A 21977-nucleotide genomic window follows, 5' to 3' on the forward strand; every position below is an offset into this window, starting at 1 on the left:
ACAAGATTGACGCACTCATCAGGAAGAGCATTAAACGAGTACTCGGTATCCCTGTGACGACCAGCACGGATAAGTTGATGCAGCTCGGGGTCCACAACAACCTGAGCGAAATCGTAGAAGCACAGAAAACGGCACAGATCGTTCGCCTGTCTGCCAGCAAGTCCGGCCGCCGAATACTCGAGATGACGGGCCTCACCGCCATGGCCGCGGAGTCGTGCACCGTCCCCCTCCAACAGGAAGAAAGGGACGCCTTTAGAGTCTCCACATTCCCGAGGAACGTTCACCCACAACACAACGAGGCCAGGCGCGCAGCCAGGGCCCGAGCACTCATCAAGACTGCCCTGCAGAACCCAGAGCTCGCGTCCTTTGTCGACGCGGCGAAGTATCCCAGATCAAACTCGTACGCGGCCACGGTGGTTGACCCCCAGGCCAAACTCCTGAACGCAGCGTCCATCCAACACTCGACGGCGTCCGTCGCAGAGCAAGTCGCAGTGGCGCTGGCTCTGTGCGATCCCGGGCGCACCCAGATCTTCACAGACTCCAGGTCGGCGGCGATGGCCTTTCTCGCCGGCTCGGTCTCGGCCGAGGCTGCGGCGGTGCTTAGGACCCGCAAGCCAGGCACGGTCCGTCACGTCATCACTTGGTTCCCGGCTCACATGGGCCGGAACGTCTCTCCCGGCTCGATCAACCCCAATGGCTGGCCCACGACCAGGCGCGAGGTCTCGTCAACCGCGCCGGTCTGAGGGGCCCGGCTTCGCAGGGGATCGACCGGACCACGGACCCGCTGCTTACTTTTCACGACATCACGGCTCACTACCAGCTGGGACGCAGGCAGTTCCCGGCTCCTCACCCGAAGCTCGGCAGACCCCAGGCCTCGGTGTTGAGAATGCTGCAGACAGGCTCATTTCCGTCTCGATCTAGGCTGAGCCACTACACTCCGGGTGTGGATCCCCGCTGCCCCGACTGCGGCGAGGAAAGGTCCACCTTTAATCACATGCTGTGGCAATGTTCAGCATTGCACCACTCGCCTTTTAACAGGCAAGAAGACTGGGAAGAAGCCGTCAAGAGCGACGACCTTTCAATCCAGCTTCGGGCTGTCCAAAGGGCCTGCGAAAGGGCCGAAGATCACGGTCTTCCGCCCCCGGTGCAGGTGCGGCCCGCGACTACGGCATAGTCCCTTAGGACAAAATTAAGTTTCTTGTCTGTCTGTCTGTCTGTCTGTCAGAGTGACGCCACCTGTTCTGGATTATGGCAACCATCATGTTACATCGGCAATGACTGATTCACAGAGTGCCATAGAGGGAGGTCACGTAGGGATTACGTAACCTCATCCGTTTCGGCGAGGATGGTTCACGTACAAGAGCAGCAGCGTCACTTTCGGCGGCAATTTTCCACCCCAAAAAAAGTGATGCACTGGCACACAGAAAACCATGATAGACTTATACACGAATAATCTATTGGCCTAGCTTGACTTTTCTTTTTAGGCAGTATCTCTTTATAACTCACTCGGAGAAGTTGACAGGCTTGTCCTGTGCAGCCGCCTCCATAACCCGAGACGCCGTTCTTTCAGCTATGGTTTTGATTTTCAATGTAATCTGAAAAAGAAAATTGAGGTGGCATTGAATTATTCACCTGCTCACTCTTGGCTGTTCTCCAGCTCATTTTATAAGCAAAGTGTACATCAGGCGCAAATAATCTCGAATCTGTGGGCATCACGTTTCATAGGCCGCAGTGGTTCATTCAATAAGAACATTAAATATCCAAGATTCACTAAAACTAAAAAATCGTTGTTCTCCCCGCTTCCCCCTTCTTTTAGAGCTGTATGCCACAGGTCTTGCTAAATAACTTAAATATTCTGCTAAGCGTAAGTGGGGCAGGAACCTTTCGGATCGAATGGTAGGGATAACAGTGATAGTTACGATCTCGAACATGTTTAACGGAAGTACTACAACCGACTCTTACTACGCATCCTGTAACGGATAGGTTTTTTTTTTTTGTGTAGCTACCACTATTTGTTCCTTTTTTCACGTTTCTCGCGTTTCCCACGCGAAGAGCGGCTGCTGGTTGTACCCTTGTCAGACGCACACTTGTGAAAGATTCTTGGAGCCGAAGACGCATTAAAATTCGCCAGCCACAAAGGCTCCCTTCCGCGAGCTCGTGCAAAGGAGCCAATGGGACTCGCGTATGTTGTTTGGTTTGAATTATTTCTTAATGAGCCCAAAAAACTGGAATATAAAACTGTAGGGCCCAGTTGTGGTGCTGGCACTGGTAATTGTAATGTGGGATTGTCTTCACAAAGTAATTCGTTCGCTTGAGCGATTCGCAAGAAGAGGTGTCATGCAATCATGAGAGCGCAGATAACATTATCCAGGACGGTTGGTTAATGTAGAAAAGAGTGCTAACAAAATAAATGCCGTGCAGTTCATTGTTTCTCTTTTCAATGTGGACGCGTGGATTCGTTCTCAATCCGGACGCACGCCATAGAATTTTCTGCTTCACTTTGGAAAAAAATTGTAGTTGGTTGTTATACAGCCACAGGCTCAAGAAATCTCACCTTGACCCGTACTCACATCTGGAATGCCGCCAAGCCAATAGAGCATTCTATATCATAAAATTAACTCTACAGCTCATAAAGCCTGACATATTGACCGTCTTTAGTAGGAATTGTTGTTGCTTTTGGATTTTTTTTTTTTTTTGCTTTTTACCACTGTCATTGGCTAACACGAATTGACGTCCTGGCTTTCGGTGGGAGGCTTCATAAAAATTAAGAAAATATTTACAAGTACAGCTCTAAATCGCTATAGATATTGTGACATTGACTCTGAAATTTCTGAGGTGGGGAGTTGTTCGATGCCGGTGAAATCTAAGCCCAAAGTATGCGCTAATGACTCACGCCGAACTCACACTTTTAGAGATGCTGTATACGTAGGATGTATAGCCTCGGCGCCGCAGAAACGCTGGCACATGGCTGTCGTGGGCGGGATGTTTTTGATAGCTTTCTGAAATTGAGGGATGGGGAACAAGCTAGTGCACGATGCAAGAAGTACTGCAGTATATAAAAAAATATTCAACTCCTGAGATGCCAACTGTGCAAAAAGTCATGTGCTCAGGCGTTTTGCACACATGACATCTTAGGCATTGAACGTTTTCTTATACCTGCCGAGGATGACAAGGCCGCCTTTGACGAAGTTGGGTCCTGCTATCGAACTGTTGGCCAGCTTTTCTGAGTCACCTTATCCCTGTTTATAACCTTTATACCACAGTGAGCCCACCAGAAGGTTTTTTTTTTCTTTTTGCTGCAGTATGTATAACAATTGAGTGTTGGAGATATTTATAACTTCCGTCGCTCAACAGTAATCTCTTAAGATATGACAGAAAACAATAGCCGAAAGCAGACGTCTCGCCTACCGTCTTTAGCCGTGTAGTGGTCAGTGCCGGTGTGAAGAGGTTCCGGGCTTTCTTCCACTCGTCACCGGACAAGTTCATGATGGACTTACGCCATACTTCACTGCTGACACGTTGCGATTCCTGCGCAGATTCAAGCAAGCCAACCGGTAACAGGTGATCGCTGGCCCCACTTCTCAATGGACGTTTTAATGTTTCCTGGGTGTGTGTGCCGATACCATGTTGTTCATAACAACCGCGGCGCATTCAGCTATGAATGCTTTGAATCGCTGCTTTTGAGTCGCAAAGAAAAAACGGAATTGGTGGAGGGATGAAGAGCCTCCTGAAGAATAAATTCGAGTGTCGCCCGAAGCGCAGAAAGCGTTTACCAAGACGTGGTCGTTTCTTGTAATGTATAAAAGTCCTCCCTTGGCGCTTGCGGATGTGATGAAACAATCGCACATACACTTTACGCTTTCGTACGTTATAGTACGGAAAGACAAGGGATTTGTGCTGCTCTAAGGATACTAGGAAGATGTCTCTATCAGAACAAAGGATAAGACAGTGGCAACGACCGACATACGTATCCGCTAAAGGCAGTTAGAATGCTAGGTCGCTTCTAGCGGCCTACGTGCCTGAGAAATCGACTGTCAAAGGGACCTGTCTCGCTTTAAAATTTTGTAGGCCCATTTCCAATTTCCTACACATCTTTCACCCTTTCTGCATCTTTAAATATCTCCCCCTCGCGCAGCATAACAAATCAGATCTTTCTGGTTAAGCCCCCTGGGCATCCTCTGTTGCTCTTTCTTCGCTCTTTGTGTTTGCGCGTGTGTGTGCGTGCGTAGACCGAACAATGTGAGATATAGAAACAAATGGGGAAACAGATAACGAGGAGGCGGGCGTAAAATAGATGTAACCATACGAAATGATTATCTACACATACATAAAACAAAGGGAAAAATCTGTGAAATATGCCGCTACAAGCAGAATACTTATTACAAGTTTTTAGCAGTCGAGTCAGGACAGCATCCAATGCAACAAGGCCGCGCAGAAAACGCGGAATGTTGCCTGGTATATGCTTTCGCGGCACGGAAAATTGTACATGATCAAGAAGCTTTGGGCAGTGTATAAAATTCCATCACGGACCACCTTATAATGGAGCAAAAGGTCTGATCTAATACGTCTTGATTTTAGAGGTGTGAGCTAAGGTATATGCAGAGGGCGGGACTTTATATTCGTCAGAACTGCAAAAATTGGTGCTTAAAAATAGATATCAATTTATTCGGTACGCGTTCAACGAGGTCAGAATTATACTTGCACGTTGGCCACCCCGAACTACAGAGGCAGCGTCTAGTAGTGGAACACACACAGTAGAATACAATTCCAGAAAGGGAAGTGGAATTCATGCTATATACGACAAACAATAGCAAGAGCGCGAAGGGCACGTTGTTTCACATACTTAGCATGTGAATACAAGCATAGCGCTTCGTCAAAGTACACACCAAGATCTTTCATTTAATCGACCCTGGGCAATGGAGCATTTCCGAAGGGTGTCTGAAAATTTTACACGGTGTTTTTTTCCGCGTGTAACATGATACTATAGTTTTGGAAGCATTTAAAAGCAGGTTATTGTCTCTGCAGCAGTTTGACAGTGAGAAAATGTTAGTTTGGAGGTCAGTACAGTCGTGAGCACTTTTGACAGTCTTGAATGGCTTTAAGTCGTCAGTACATAGAAGGAATAATAATAATAATAATAATAATAATAATAATAATAATAATAATAATAATAATAATAATAATAATAATAATAATAATAATAATAATAATAATAATAAACTTGTGTCCGTGAACACCCGGAGATCTAAATACTGGCGCACAAAGAAACAAAACAAAACAGGAAGGAACTAAAATTAAAAGTTATGGTATAAAAAATAGAATAAAAAAAGAAAATGATAAACAGATGTATACATGATGGGCAACCAACCAGCAATCGCACAAAATTGAGAGACAGTGTACATATACGGAAGGTGAGTGAAACTACGAGAAGGCAAGAGAGGAGGGCAGCTAGAAAGAAGGCTCAAGGGAAAGTGCGATGCTCGGAACAGAAAGAAGGCAACACATATTGAAAGATATCAAAATGGAGGAAATCACAGTCGTGAAGAATTTGCATTCTGTGGAGGGGCGAGTGTCTGCTGAAAAAGGCAGGAACGTGGCAGGGTCTATGTTCGCTGATAGTCTTCTGTGGGACCCTCAGTGAAACAGGAGCTAGTAGATGTAATAATGTCATGTATGATTTTGTATAAAAAAGAGGACGGTGGTATGCCTACGTCTGCAGCTGAGTGACAGAAGTGTAGCATGATTACTCAGACTTTAAATGTTGTTGGTGCGTGAAGTCAAAAAACAATGTTTATGTATATAATCATGAACTTTTTCTGCACTTGCTCAATTGTAACGCAATTTGAATTACTTGTGCCATTTCACACTACTGAAGCATATTCAAGTAATGTAGACAGATGGATGTGCACAATTTGAGGAAGGGAATATTATTATTTCTACTGCTACAACTACTACTGCTACTACTACTACTACTACTACTACTACTACTACTACTACTACTACTACTACTACCACTACTACTACTACTACTACTACTACTACTACTACTGCTGCTGCTGCTGCTGCTGCTGCTGCTGCTGCTGCTGCTGCTACTACTACTACTACTACTACTACTACTAATAATAATAATAATAATAATAATAATAATAATAATAATAATAATAATAAAGTGAGTAAAAATCTTGGGCAAAACTCATCTACGTTGTCTATCCAAATACGCGAGCAGCTTTCTTTTCAGATAAAAATGCATTTATTGGACACTGAATGAGCGGGAAGTATTGGTTTGAAGCAGCACTATAGAGCGCCTTACAATCGTGCAGGAACCAGGACAGAGTTAGGCGACGCAGGAGGCGGCTCTGTTTTATAGAGCAAGTGACGTCAGGTGCACGCGCCAATGGCAAAGCTCGATTCCCGGATGTGTTAACCAAAGCGAGCGAGGCCCCGAGAACCTGACATCACTCCACAAGAACCTAGAGAGCTGACGAAGCTTACAACTCGTGGATCGTGGGTTTGACTACGCCAATTACCAGTGAAATATTGAAGTTTCTTTTTTTTTAATTCATTGAATAAAGACGTGAATTAAAGGAGGTTAGGTGTACATTTTATACTGCTCCACTTTAGGGATCAGCCAACGAAAACGGTTAAATAACCGGTGAGAAACCTGGTATGGTAATGCCAATAATTCTATTCTCATCAATAATGAGCGTGCAGTGCCGCGACTTCAAGCGTCCACATTTAGGTTCGCATAGCTCGATGCGTCAATGCATGCGCGTGTTTATATTATGGAATAATGACGTGCCCCCAAGTTCGAGATAATTGTTTTAAAAATTTGTCTCATGTCCTTTTTATTGTCTGCAAATGCACACTGGTGCACACTGGTGCATTCAATGCAAAGTTACGGGGCATTTAGACAGCGTTACAAAGAAGCGAGGCAAATAAGAGCTCCTAACTTAAACCTGCAATGCTGCTTCCGTACATTGTCAATTACGAATATTTCGCCCTTGAACATCATTTACTCCCTTTTTTTCCTAATGCTTATTTATGTTTACCCCTCATTAAGCAGGTCACCAAACCGGCGAATGAACTTGCTTGCATATTCAACTCTTTCGCCATCACTGCCGTACCAGTGCGTTCCCACCTTTCTGTCACACCAAGTTTTCCTTTGACGTTCCTGTTGGCCGATATGAATGTGAGAATCACACCAAGGGAGCATTTGTCATTATCCATGTTACTTTTTTATATCTGTACAATCTAAAATAAGTCGCTCTGTTCTTTTTATAATAACCCAGAAAAAAATAAGCCCGACACTGACAGGGTTTATCGCACTTGCGCCAGCTTACCGATCTGTCCGAAAAGTTGTTGAACTTGGACACCAGGATCTCGCGCAGAATCTCAGGTTCGGCGACGACAAGCGTTGGCGTAGCGCCCAGGTAAGAACTGAGGGGGTAAAAAATCCGCATATGTGCATCTTTGTGTTACTTACATCATAACATTTATTTCAGTGCGCGTTTGTGAAATTGTTTTCACGTCCTTGCTTTCTTATAGCACGCGGGCGCATGCGTGACATTGTTAAAGCAAAAGTGTGTACGTGCTGGACTAAATTATATTTACTCCTGACAAGGAATACGATCTCACCTTCATTGCGAATCGGACACGCGTATATTTTATCGAAGCTGTGATTAAAGAAGGCACATTGGAATGAAAAGGTCATCTATTGCTTAAGGCAGAGAACCGGTGCTTTATTACTGTATCATTATGAATAAGATGGACGTGGCATGTACTAAATCCGAGAATAGATGATTAGATCGATATACTTGAACGTATGTGGCGATTCTGATTGACAAAACACAGGGACGTTTCTCATGCAGGCTTCATTGATGTTAATAAAGCGAAAGCAGTTGTGTGTACATATATATGCGTGAGCATATTTCAAAACCGAATGTTTTATTGGACTACTGCGTTTTCTTGAAAAGCCTACTTACACCGGAAAAGGACAGAAATCAGTACTTACCCATACAATCGACCATATCGCTTGTAGCTGCTAATTACGACATTGTTGAGAGGCTGAAATCAAAGGTAAATTAGTTAGGAAAACCGAAAACAAACTCTTGCTTAGCAAAACACCGCGTGACAAGTGGTCTATAGTTAATACACTGTTGTAACATTTCTGCAAAAGTGAATGACGACATCCTCTGAAAGCTACTTCATTTTTTTTTTTTGAGTTGATACAACGAATCTCAGCTCCGAAACATATTTCATAAAAATGTTGGAGAAATAACGTTTTTTCTTCTTCTTCCTTTCTTATGCTTACAACTTCCGTATCTCTCTTTGATGTCTTCGAATCTAGCCTTTCAGAGAGCGTTCATAGACTCTTTTTGCTCAACATCTTATAATTTGAGCTTTCCGCTCAGTGTGTGCGTGTTTTTTACCACATGTGAAATAGGAGTGAACTCAAAAACTGGTTTCAAAAACTGCCGTTCTAACGAAGTTGATCAGAAGAAGGATATTTAGGGATATGAAGAAAGCATCCAAGTTTTCACTGCACTCCAAGTAAACATTTGTTTTTCTTCGGATTTTTACTTCGCAGCATGAAGCTATAGGTTTACCTTAGTGTAGATGTCGACGCAAAACCGCAGATATTGCCAGAAGGTAAGGTGTGCAATGCCTTTGCCGTTCCAGAAGGTGTACTTCCTTCGGACCCACCTGAAAGTAAAAGTACATGTGTGGACAGCAGCTCAAAATATTTTGTGACTTAACTATGTATGCCATAGGAAATGGTAACTTTTTTAAGACCCCGGGTAAAATAGAACCGCAATTCCTGCATTCGAATTAATCAAATAATCGTGAATTTAACGCTTCTCGTAGTAAACACGCAGTTATTCTTATGTATGCATTTCGCGCCTTGTATGTACTTTTCTTTTCAAGATTGGTATTTTTTGTTCATTGTTTTTTTTTTTTTACTGATATTCCCCTGCTGTATTTCTTCTTCTATGTATACGTGCGCCAGCACTTAGACCTCATGGTTGTTCTTGGGCCCGATAACGAAATGATTATTATTATTATTATTATTATTATTATTATTATTGTTGTTGTTGTTGTGTTGTTGTTGTTGTTGTTGTTGTTGTTGTTGTTGTTGTTGTTGTTGTTGTTGTTGTTTTGTTGTTGTTGTTGTTGTTTTTTACTGATATACCCCTGCTGTATTTCTTTTTCTGTGTATACGTGCGCCAGCACCTAGACCTCACGGTTGTTCCAGGGCCCGATAGATGATTGATTGATTGATTGATTGATTGATTGATTGATTGATTGATTGATTGATTATGATTAATGATAATCAAATTTGTTAACGCGTCTGGTCTTTCTTTTCTGCTACTTATCAGTCGCAAGTAACAAACGCAGACTTTCGTAGTCGCAACAAAAATATATTTTAACTATCCTTCGTTAATTGGTGCCGGCGAATGCAATTCTCATAATTGGTGTCATGCACGGCCTGAACGAAGCCCTCGCCAAGTCTAGCCATTTTCCAGAATTTTGCTAGGTTTACATCGTAAACATACGGCGAGCTACACTGCGTACATTTGGTCCCAGGGGTCACCTGGGGCCGAATTCACGAAGCATTTTATTCGTAAGTGCTTTTTCGTCATGACCTCGCCGCCTTTGCTATAGTATGTCCAGCATCCGGATCGGCTGAAATTTCCTCTTGCGAACAATTCTAGCGTAAACGCTTTGTGTGAATACGGGCCCTGTGAACGTGGCAATGTAGAAACTACAAAAAAATTAATAACCCGCACCAATTTATTCGCAGAACTCGATAACATACCCCGCAGCAAAACTAGAATATATTACTCGCACAGAAAAACTCAGAGGATCGCTGACCGTCATTCAATTGGGCATTAATGCTCTCGGATTCACAACCCATAAGAATTACTTAAGTGTTTTTTTTTAATCACCTGCGAAACACAGCGCCTGTTCCACCTTTCCTGGCCCAATACCTATAAACGCGGGTTAGCAGTTGGATGTGTTGAAATGCGGTATTGAAGCAAAATTAAGGCCTGTCAGCGCAAAGGGTCTTGTACATTATTTATTAGACGGCTCCCGAAGCTTTGGCGTTTTATTATGTTGTGTGACGTATACTACTCGTATTTTGTTTTCATTCTAACGATTTACGAACTCAGTTTGCCGAAAGTGCGCCAAGGTGTCTCGTGACCTTCATTCGCGTGCTGTCAGGTGTGAGGCACGGAGCTGCGTCTCTTTTAGTGGCTACATGATGAACCAGGGCGTGACGTAGGAGAAAAATGCGAGCACTGCCCCATCGACGCCCTCATTCCTCAAGAAGGAAAAGCGCCGTAGGACGGAAATAGCGCTAAATTTCAACGCTCCGTTTTTGCCTCCGACGCTATCAGGGTTGAGTCACTCCCAAACAGCGCGACCTTGCTTGCACGCCCCCGCCTGATATATGCAGCTGTTTGGTTTGCAGGAAAGGGAAGAAGCTCGTTCCAGAAAAATAACAAGCAGGCGATATCTGCATGCGGCGCCGTTTCTAGCGCGCGGGCGTGGCATTTCTCGCGAGACGACGTCGTTACGTGGGCAGTTCACGTGCCGGCATCAAATACCGAAATTGACAGCCGCCGTTTGCTTCCCTGCATAGCGTCATCTTAGCCATGCACGTGTCTTGTCCAGCCAACTTTTCTGCGATTCGTCAACATTTTGAGACGTGCATGCTTCATACAAAAGAACGTGGCCTTTATTCGAAAAAAAAAGTTATTACGCAAGAATGTTTCGCAAGCGAGAATTCCAACCAATCCTGACACTTGACATGTTATTAGCGAAAGTGGTCAGCCAATGGCAGAGCGCACTTACGAACGGAAATCTTTATACACTCGGCCCCTTCGTCTTAGGCAAGTCGGTGTTGTCTGAGCGTCGACACTTAGACCTGAAGCGTCGGCCTCAGCACTTTTAGCTTTCATTCCACGCACTTCCCCTCCCCCCACGTGCATCCTTTCTCTCTCGCACCCACGTTGCCTCTCTACACCGCATTGAAAACTCTGTTAACACCAGCATAGACGCCTGTCAGCGTGTTCTGCAAAGCAGTGCGCCAAAACTGCACATTAGCAAGACATTTATGCAAGCGAAGGAGAGCTAAAGGTCTTTAAATGAAGGGCATGCTAGATCTTTACCGGTGTGTGTAGGAAGGCTTGCATGATTCATCAGTCGTAAGGCTTACACGTTCCTAAGTGCTGTCATCGTTAGGGCGCGGAGATACGGAATAAAGTGATCGAGTTGAGAGAGTGAGGATCGCGCCAATGTTCTGCTTCCTCATCTCAAGACTGTTAAACACTTACAAATGAAAAAACGAAACGAAAAAACAAAAACCCAGAAGAGGCCTTTAGAGAAATTGAGTTCTGAATAAATTAAAGACCCCAAGTCTTGGTAGAGCCACTAAAAGCCAGTGCACCCTCTTCTAATTGCGACTTCTTTAGAAAAGAATCAGCTGACATTAGACGAAACGATTGAAGACGAAACGATTTGACGAAACCTGTTATTGACACACCTGATACAATGAACTTACTAAAATCTGAGCTAGGTGCCGTACACACGGTAACAATGTATGAATAAAAAAGTGGTAATGCTGAATATAAAATGCAGAATACACTCACCAAAACAGGAGGGATGCCAAGAATACAAGCAGTGTGATGAATGCGTGCAGCATGGTCAGACCGGTGAAGCCGCGTTTCTCGGGAATAAGGAAAAGATACTACTTTATCGCCCCTATAATAAAGCTTCGTGGCAGGCCCAAGTAGATAAGCACGCTTCGTTGTCACCCAGGTTAGAAGCTGACTCACTCGCGGAAAAAAGTATCGCGAACGCTGAAGGCGCGTCGCTACTAACGTGCAGGGAGTGTCTCGGTCGAGATTTTCTGTCTACGACGGAGCACTAAAGGCGGCGTTGGAGTCTGTTGTGTCTCGAAGGCAGCTGCAGCATCCGGGCGGCCCTCTCAAACTCCGCACCCCCGTACGGCGGCGGACGAAGCCACGTGATTGCGAAACGCAGCCTTGGCGGAGAGGGGAGAGGGTCTGCACGTGAGAGGCGACCGGTCGGCACGGATTGCCAAATGTGCACATCCGCGGCCGAGAGGACGGAAGAGCAGAAGCTGGGAGAACCGAAACAAAACAAAAAAAGAGCGAAGCCACCTTTGGGTGTGCATCTGTCGCATTCGCGGAGCGAATTCGTGCTTCTCAAAGCTTCGAAATATTGTCGCGATCTTGGGAGTCCTTCTTTTATTTTCTTCGCTTTCTCGCTCTATGTTTCGATCGCCGAAACAACCACGTTAAAAATTCTAACGTTTAAGAAGACACAGGTGGCTGAACACTGAATGTTGAGATGGCTGTTGAGCAGTGGTAAGGGACAGAAATTCCTGCCAACAGTATATGTCACGAACATTACCGAAATTTTTCAAGTTTCCTTTCATTTCATTTCATTTTCTTACGTTAAGGACCCATCTGGGGCGGTGTTACATAAGGGGTGGGTATCCAAATGAAAAAAAAATTACAAAGGTAACCACAGGTGAATTCCGTGACAGGAAGTCTGTACCATTTCGAAGAAATAGTGTCGGGCAGGTGATAGCGGCAATGCTGTAGGAAAGGTCATTCCAATCTGATGTCGCGCGTGGAAAAAAGGAGGCGCAGAATGTAGCAGTGCGGCTGCGTGGCCGGGCGACTTGAATGGGATGGCCGATACGATGAGATATGCGGGGCTGGCCGGATGATAAAGCTTGGACGGTCACGGGTGCTGTAATAAAACTTATGTAACAGGGCTAGAGATGCGATGCGGTGGCGGAGCGCGAGAGGCAATAGAGGTGATTCTGCTTTGAAGGATGATAACACTGGTGGGATACGAACAGAATGAATGGATAAATCGGGTTGCTGAATTCTGCGCTGCTTCAGGTGTATCTATAAGATACACCTGATGCGGGCTCCAGATGGCAGCGGTGTACTCAAGTTTTGATCTGATGATGGATTTGTAAGTCAGCAACTTTAAATGTGCAGGAGCGTGACTTAAATTACGTTTCAGAAAGCCGAATGTTTTATTAGCAGACGATACCATGTTAGTGATATGTGCGCACCATGTTAAATAACATGAAAATGTTACTCCTAAGTACTTATATGTTTCCACACTCTCAACATTAACGTTACCGACAGCGTAAGAAAAAGATAAGGGGTTACGACGACGCGAAAAAGATATTGATTTACATTTAGTGGGGTTAAGTGTCATGAGCCACTGGTCACACCATGCTTGAATACAGTTCATTTTAGTTAGTTAGTGGTAGGTTTTTATGGCGCAAGGGCAACTGTGGCCAAAGAGCGCCAAAGACAAGATTGATGGTAGACTCAGGTTAGTAAGCAGTAAAAGAGAAGGATAAGAAACAGTGGCGTATAGTTAAGATCATTTTGAACAACTTGCTGCTCAGAAGGGTTAGTGATAGTACCATAAATGACGCAGTGGTCCACAAACGCAGTCGTCCGCAAACATACGGATCTGATATGTCACATGTAAAAGCAAGACATTTATGTATATTACCAACAACCGGGGGTCAGTACCGACCCCTGGGGGACACCGGACGTTACTGGGAGAGGGTTAGAGATGTGCTCATTAACAAAGACAGATTGGGAATGATTGCTCAGAAAAGCTTCAGTGCAGTTAAGAACAAGAGGGTGAATGTTTAAGCCAGAAAGTTTAATTAGAAAAAGCTGATTAGACACTTTATCAAAAGCCTTCGCCAAATCTGAGAAGTTTGCATCAGTTTGATCATCAGTTGATTATGGTCCAAATTTACATGTAAATCATTAAGACCGTTAGCTAGCTGAGTTTCACCGTGCTGTGAAGAATGAAAGAAATTGTTCGAGTCTAGGAAGTTCATGATTTTTGAATAAATGACATGTTGCATGATTTTACACGGTATACTTGTTAAAGATATTGGACTATAGTTCAATGGTGACTGTCTATTACCTGATTTTTTTATGGGAATGACCTTTCCCACTTTCCAGTCGTCAGGTATTTGACCTGTCGAAAGGGACTGACAATACAAAATACACAGGTAGTTTGCAGAAATGTTCTTAGTATTTAGTAAAAACTTCGAATTAATTTCATCGAAGCCAGCTGACGATGTGATCTTGAGGTGTTCAATCTGAGATAATAGACCATTTGTGGAAAATACAATCTCGGGCATAGTTAGTTCACTGGTGGCAGTTATTTGTAAATAAGAAGGCATGTCACACTTATGAGTGAATGCACTTGCAAAAGCGATGCTAAATGCGTTTGCGCTTTCTGCGTCATTTCCAACCTCATTATGTTCGTCAACAAGTGTATTTGTACGTTTGTCTTCAGGGTTTACCACGCGCCAAGACTCTTGCGGATTACGTGTTAAGATGTTAGGAAGATCATGTTGGAAAAAGTCGTACTTAGCATTGTGTATTGCTGCGAGATATTCGGTTTCCGCTGAATAGTATTTGCTCCACATACTTGGGCTCTGTCGCTGTTTTGCTGCTCGGAAATAACGATTTTTTTTCTCTTATTCTCTAGTCGTTTTAGCGATTGATTGAACCACGACTTGTCTTTATTAGCACAGGTCGAGGCTTGCCCCGTCGTGCTAGAGCACTGTTATACAAGTTAAGGGTTGGGTCTGTGTTGGTGCGCGAACGCCTATACCGACAAGGACGTGTGGACAGCCCGTCGTGTACGTTTTGTGGCTCCTGTGAGACACTTGAACATCTAGTTTTAGAGTGTCCCGCATTCGTTGCGCAGCGCGCATTACTAATTAAGGAGTATAGACTTATGGGGCTGCAATGTGCGACCCTTGACGATTGCCTTTTTTCAAGGGGGAGCGCTGCAAGACGTGACCAGGCCCATCGAGCCTTGCTAAGTTTTCTGAAGGACACTGACTTGGCCTCCCGTTTTCTTTATTTCCTCTTTTCTTTTCTCATATTTTCATTTCCTCTATTCCCTCCTCCTATAGGAGTAGGCAGGCGTTGTGCCCCTCTCGGTGGCAGTTGTCAGCTTGCTCCCTCCTTAATCCATTTGTGTCCTTGTGTGTATATGTGTACAAATCAAATAATAATAATAATAATAATAATTTATTAGCACAGAAGCTGCATAGTGGTATATATTTCACAGGTAATTCACGTACTTTGTTTTTAAAAAGTAACCAATGTTCTTGTACAGAATGCTTAGGAAAAGCTGCGTAGGAAAAGTTGATTAGCTCATTATTAATTGCTTCGTAATGGGCCTTGCCGTAAGGACGAACGGTTTTCTTATAAATTTTACGTGTTAGCGAAACGAAGTTAAATGTTGCATGGACAACCTTGTGGTCGCTTATGTCCCTGAGATATGTTATCGATGACATGCTGTCGGAATTGTTGGTTAGTATCAAATCTAAAATGTTTGCCGAGTTCTGCGTAACACGCGTTGGTTCAGATATTAGATGCGAGAGGTTAAAGTTAAGACAGACATCTATAAAACTGGTTGCTTCTGGGTTGCTTGTTAAAGCTAAGTAGCTACGCCAGTCTATAGTAGGATAATTAACATCGCCAAACAGAGCTATGTCTGCATTCTGATGTGTTCGCGTAAGGCTGCTTAGAATATTCTTAATTTGCGGAGAAAGTAGGGGTTAGTTGAGGTGGCCTATAACAGATGCCTGAGAGTACGGTGTGCGGTGCAGCGCGGCAAACTACCCATAATATTTCGATATCAGAATCGATATGAAATACTGAAGATGGTAGCTGCTGATTCACCGCCACAAGTACTCCACCCTCGCGTGCATCACGACGATCTTTGGGATAAAGGTTGAAATTTGGCAAATCGGCAAGAACTTCGACGTCGATGATATCGCCATGTAACACTGAAACGAGAAAGACAAGGCTTAGCTTAAGTGACGAGGTCATCTTATAGATATGTGTTCGGCTTGCTGCTCCAAATATAGTACATGTAGAAGATGATAGTGTGAATACTGCGATGGTTTGGCCACGTACCCAGGAGTGGCGAAGGCTATATTGGCAAGAGGGCAATGGTCATTGATTGATTATGATGATAAGTGAGAACGAGATCAGCCTGTGACCGCGAAGCAAAAGTTTGCCTGCGCAGGGAACCTGTTGTAGTCGAAAAATTCGGTCTGGCACCATGACGCAATTGATGCTTGGAATGGCAGCCGCACGGACTGTGCTAGCTTCTACCATCTGCTCTATGCGTTTTAATATAACTTGTCTTGATGAAGCGATCTCGCTTTCAGCGCATTTCGTTGTGTTCGTATACAATTCACTTCAGGAAAAAGTCTGATACCCGACAAGCTGATATAAGTTACTTTGGCATTCATTCCCATGGACAACTCTGCGTATCACGCACGTGTATCCAAGCGGAGCTCGCTTTTCAGAAATCGTACCCCATAGGTATTTGGCTACTGTGATGACCAACTATTTGATTCATAGAGTTGGCCTCCAAGCCAACCGAGCTTGTTCATGTCTTTTATTGCGATAGCAATTATATGGACACTCAAAAGCAGATTTCTGCCGTCGGCGTCGCCGTCGCCGTAGCCGTCGCCGTCGCCATCGCCGTCGCCGTCGCCGTGAGGTTCCGTATGACGTCAATGGAGATGAAATCGTCGCCGCGCGCCGAACGCTATATGTGCGCGTGAAAGGGCGCGAGGGACGCGCGCTTTCACGGGGAGTGAACCCACGGCGGAGAACAAACGCGCGTTCTGCGCCTTGCTCCCTTAAGGGCTGCAGAAGTAGGCGTCTCTTTCCTCCTTTACAATCACCATATATGTAGAGCAAACGTGCCTTCTTCCGACGCGCGAAAGGCCGTAGGGGGGGGAGGGGGGTATTGGAGGGAAGGGAGGCGACGTTTAGCTGCGGCACCAAGTGCCTATTTATATCAGAGGCTCCGGCAACAGTCACCAACGCCGCACGCATTTTGTGCGAACGCGGGCAAAACGCCGACGGTGTCGACAACAGTTCTGCGCGTTGCTGGTGCTGCTGCATGTCCAAATTTATACAGCTGATAAAACTACTATCCTTACTCCGTATAGCTCTCTACAAATTTGCTATCGCAATTGATGCTTCGCCTTTCAGGTGAAACTGCGACAACTTTTTTCTATGCATCTATGTGAAAGAAAGCCATCGGGACCAATGAAAAAGTCTACTCAAAACAAAACCAGTGTCAACAGTGCTTGACGATCCATCGGAGCCTCTGGTACGAATCTAAACCTGCAGAACATTTGTGTGTCCAATGCGCTCCACAAAGAGCTCCGTGCGTACAGAAACCTCGTAGTTGCCAAAATTATTGCGTACAAAACTCAGGCGATGCTAGGAGTTCCAGAAAAATTACGAATGCTTCCCCCGCGGAAGCTCCTCAGGATCAAATAAAGTTCACTGTCTGTCTGTCTGTCTGTCTGTCTGTCTGTCTGTCTGTCTGTCTGTCTGTCTGTCTGTCTGTCTGTCTGTCTGTCTGTCTGTCTGTCTGTCTGTCTGTCTGTCTGTCTGTCTGTCTGTCTGTCTGTCTGTCTGTCTGTCTGTCTGTCTGTCGTGTCTGTCTGTCTGGTCTGTCTGTCTGTCTGTCTGTCTGTCTGTCTGTCTGTCTGTCTGTCTGTCTGTCTGTCGGTCTGTCTGTCTGTCTGTCTGTCTGTCTGTCTGTCTGTCTGTCTGTCTGTCTGTCTGTCTGTCTGTCTGTCGGTCTGGTCTGTCTGTCTTGTCTGTCTGTCTGTCTGTCTGTCTGTCTGTCTGTCTGTCTGTCTGTCTGTCTGTCTGTCTGTCTGTCTGTCTGTCTGTCTGTCTGTCTGTCTGTCTGTCTGTCTGTCTGTCTGTCTGTCTGTCTGTCTGTCTGTCTGTCTGTCTGTCTGTCTGTCTGTCTGTCTGTCTGTCTGTCTGTCTGTCTGTCTGTCTGTCTGTCTGTCTGTCTGTCTGTCTGTCTGTCTGTCTGTCTGTCTGTCTGTCTGTCTGTCTGTCTGTCTGTCTGTCTGTCTGTCTGTCTGTCTGTCTGTCTGTCTGTCTGTCTGTCTGTCTGTCTGTCTGTCTGTCTGTCTGTCTGTCTGTCTGTCTGTCTGTCTGTCTGTCTGTCTGTCTGTCTGTCTGTCTGTCTGTCTGTCTGTCTGTCTGTCTGTCTGTCTGTCTGTCTGTCTGTCTGTCTGTCTGTCTGTCTGTCTGTCTGTCTGTCTGTCTGTCTGTCTGTCTGTCTGTCTGTCTGTCTGTCTGTCTGTCTGTCTGTCTGTCTGTCTGTCTGTCTGTCTGTCTGTCTGTCTGTCTGTCTGTCTGTCTGTCTGTCTGTCTGTCTGTCTGTCTGTCTGTCTGTCTGTCTGTCTGTCTGTCTGTCTGTCTGTCTGTCTGTCTGTCTGTCTGTCTGTCTGTCTGTCTGTCTGTCTGTCTGTCTGTCTGTCTGTCTGTCTGTCTGTCTGTCTGTCTGTCTGTCTGTCTGTCTGTCTGTCTGTCTGTCTGTCTGTCTGTCTGTCTGTCTGTCTGTCTGTCTGTCTGTCTGTCTGTCTGTCTGTCTGTCTGTCTGTCTGTCTGTCTGTCTGTCTGTCTGTCTGTCTGTCTGTCTGTCTGTCTGTCTGTCTGTCTGTCTGTCTGTCTGTCTGTCTGTCTGTCTGTCTGTCTGTCTGTCTGTCTGTCTGTCTGTCTGTCTGTCTGTCTGTCTGTCTGTCTGTCTGTCTGTCTGTCTGTCTGTCTGTCTGTCTGTCTGTCTGTCTGTCTGTCTGTCTGTCTGTCTGTCTGTCTGTCTGTCTGTCTGTCTGTCTGTCTGTCTGTCTGTCTGTCTGTCTGTCTGTCTGTCTGTCTGTCTGTCTGTCTGTCTGTCTGTCTGTCTGTCTGTCTGTCTGTCTGTCTGTCTGTCTGTCTGTCTGTCTGTCTGTCTGTCTGTCTGTCTGTCTGTCTGTCTGTCTGTCTGTCTGTCTGTCTGTCTGTCTGTCTGTCTGTCTGTCTGTCTGTCTGTCTGTCTGTCTGTCTGTCTGTCTGTCTGTCTGTCTGTCTGTCTGTCTGTCTGTCTGTCTGTCTGTCTGTCTGTCTGTCTGTCTGCGTACACTAAAGCATGACGTGTACCACTAAGAGCGACAAATCTATCCAAGAGAAACTATTCATCGACACTGTCGAACGTTCTTGAGCAATATGAAAGTAATTGAAGGGATGAGGCTGCAGCCTTTTTTGCAAGGTAGCGACGCAAGAACATGAAAATACACATCAAGGACGCTAACTATAAGCAATAATTCGCTTCTGTCTTTTCAAGTATACCACAACCTAATATTCCTGCGCTAGATATTTTGTCTAAAAACAGGCTAAGTGCATGCGCAGCCTTAGCAAGACAGCAGCTGTGAATGATCTCTCGTTGAAAGAAGCCTATAGAGGGCGTAGTGGTCAGTGACGACACGGAAAGACCGGCCATACAAGGGCCGGAATTTTGCGACCGCTCAGACGAGAGCAAGGCACTCCCTCTATGTAATACAATCGTTGCGTACCGAGACTCACAGCAGATGCCTGGCGTACGCATTAACGTGGTCCATGCCTCGTTGCTGTTGGGTCAGGACTGCGCCGATACCATGGTCACAGGCGTCCGTAAACACTTCTGACGGAGTGGAAATGGGCGAGGATTGGTGTAGTAGTTAGAAGGGCAATCATCTGAGAGAATGTGTCGGCTTGTATAGGACTCCAAGAAAACGAGGCGCCCTGTTTGAGAGCGTCAGTAAGAGGGCGTGCGAGGGCCACAATGTCTTGCACAAAATGGCGGATATCCCCACGAAACTACGGACACCGTGGGCAGAGCGGGGAACGGGGAAGTTCATGAAGGTGCGAATTTTCTCCGAGCCTGGTTCGACTACGGAGAGGCATCAGTAAGATGGCCAAGTACTGCAATTTGGCGAAGAGCGAAGTGTAACTGCGAGAAATTTAATTGAAATCTGCATCTCGCCGGAAAAAGCCACAATGGTCGATACACACTCAAGGTGTGTCGCGAAAGTGGTTTAGCATACTATCACGTCGTCCAGGTGACATAAGCGAGTAAATCATTTTGATCCTTGAACCATCCGAATCCTGTATCCTTGTTGGCTTTCGCTTACAGCGAGCTGCGTGTTTCGGGTGACGATAGTAGCCTACGCAATGACCAGGTAGTTGCCGAGTCAAGAACTATTGTCCCGGCCTCGCGAACACCTAATCACACGGCAATTTTTGTATTTCGCGCGCCACGAGTTAACTGTGGGGGAAGTAATTACGCCGGACATAGTGAATGAATGAGATCTCTTAAGACATAATAACAACCTTGCCATCGAATGTCCGGCAAATACTTCAAAAAATGTTTATTAGTTTTTATTACCAAGGCAATTAGTACACAATAATTATTCTGGTAGCGAAATAGCACTCCCGAGTGAGCACCTAAGGTGCTGTAATGGTACCTCGCATCTCTTTTTTTTTGTCTTTTTTTTCGTTGGCTAACGCTAGGAAGGGACACGCTGTATATAACCCAATTGTATATAGTCAGTGAGTGCTGCTTTTGTTGTAGGGGCCCTCCTCTTGGGGATGGATTGCCAATGTCGCACAAGATTATTTGAAGGGTCATTAAAAGGAAAAATAATTTCAGCCTGTATCAGCAATTTACCCCTTTTACGCGACCAAAAAATATACTTTACTTTAGAATAGCCAGAAAAGACTCAATATCGAAAGACTGGTGGCGGCAGCGTCTTGAAGTTCCCGCACCAGCACGCCGTGACATGACGGATGTTGACGACGTCTGCCTTAGCTTAGTGTTTTAATGCGATTAGTATTCGGATACTAGATGCATTTCCCGGTAACAATTTATATTTCTGACAATCTTTCTGTCTGCCTATCATTCTCTCTGGGTGTATTGTATACAAAAACCACGAGATGGTAGAAGAGCCACAACGAGTATGGAAAGAACGTATACTCGTACACTGTACCAGGACGTTTACCACTCAAAGCCATCGACCTAATTCACAAAGCTTTTCGTTCGTAAGTTATCTTAACAATTGGCTTTCCGCCTTCGCTAATGACAAGTCCAGCGTCAAGATTGGCTTGAATTTTGCGCTTATGAAAAATTCTAGAGGAACAGCTTTTTCTAAATATAAGCCCAGTATTCTATCCAAGGGAAGTTATCTGTCCACTTCGTGGATTGCAACGTGCACAACATTTGAGTAGTAGTGGACTTTAAGGAACCCCAGGTGGTGAAAATTAATCCGGAGCCCTCCATTACAGCGTGCCTCAAAATCAGAACTGGTTTTCGCACGTAAAACCCCAGAAAGAAGAAAGAAGGCCTTGAGCAACATTGGCAGTTAAGAAACAGGCTGCACGGCACGCACGAAACGGTGCACAGCTCCTTTGCAAGGCAGCACTGAACAGGCAGGGACAAAAGAACGTAAAAATGTACATTCGGGGCGCTGACTACGCAAGACGTCGCTTCTCTTCACTCAAGCATCCCGAAACTTAATGTCTGTGCTCTAGAAATTTTGGCTGAGAAAGGGCTAAGCGTGTGCGCAGCCTGAGCATAAATATCGCTGCAAATTGCTATGTAGTAGGCGAAGCGCCTCTGCTTCAGCGTTCCAGCCAGAAAAAAAATCGAAACTCTCTTTTCCGTACGGCGACATCCACGTGCCGACGTTCTTCTTGAGAGGCGAGCACCCAATCGCGGCGGCCAGTTGGGAAAATTGCGAAGCTGTAGCTGCCGTTGACACCGGGAATTAGGGCAAACGCAATAAGAATCGGTCTCGCGTTCACGCAAGTGCCGCTCGGCAGTGTCATACGACAGTTTCGCTAGCCTAATCCCTTGTTACGCTCTGGCTGCACTGACGACATTAAAAGACGTCACCACTCCACATTCAATCGTCCTAAATGTAATCAAACTTTCTCACTATATATAGGCTGACGATTCCGGCTAAACGCTGCTATACAATGGATTATCTCCAGATTCGAATGCAAAGTGCACACTTACCTCCGTCC

General features: G+C 45.2%; 1 protein-coding gene across 1 annotated transcript in view; it reads right to left on the minus strand.

The window, feature by feature from the left end:
- The window catches only part of LOC119445033 (uncharacterized), a 125410-nt gene that overhangs the window by 63583 nt on the left and 39850 nt on the right, over positions 1 to 21977 (minus strand). Inside the window, exons 16-21 of the mRNA XM_049664846.1 lie at positions 11655 to 11752; positions 8607 to 8703; positions 8012 to 8064; positions 7341 to 7437; positions 3409 to 3528; positions 1507 to 1595 (exon numbers count right to left, since the gene is read on the minus strand). Coding sequence (XP_049520803.1) covers positions 1507 to 1595; positions 3409 to 3528; positions 7341 to 7437; positions 8012 to 8064; positions 8607 to 8703; positions 11655 to 11752 — 554 coding nt within the window. The remainder of the gene's footprint in view (positions 1 to 1506; positions 1596 to 3408; positions 3529 to 7340; positions 7438 to 8011; positions 8065 to 8606; positions 8704 to 11654; positions 11753 to 21977) is intronic.

The sequence above is a fragment of the Dermacentor silvarum genome, chromosome 3, assembly GCF_013339745.2.
Source record: "Dermacentor silvarum isolate Dsil-2018 chromosome 3, BIME_Dsil_1.4, whole genome shotgun sequence".
In the NCBI taxonomy this organism is placed as follows: Eukaryota; Metazoa; Arthropoda; class Arachnida; order Ixodida; family Ixodidae; genus Dermacentor; species Dermacentor silvarum.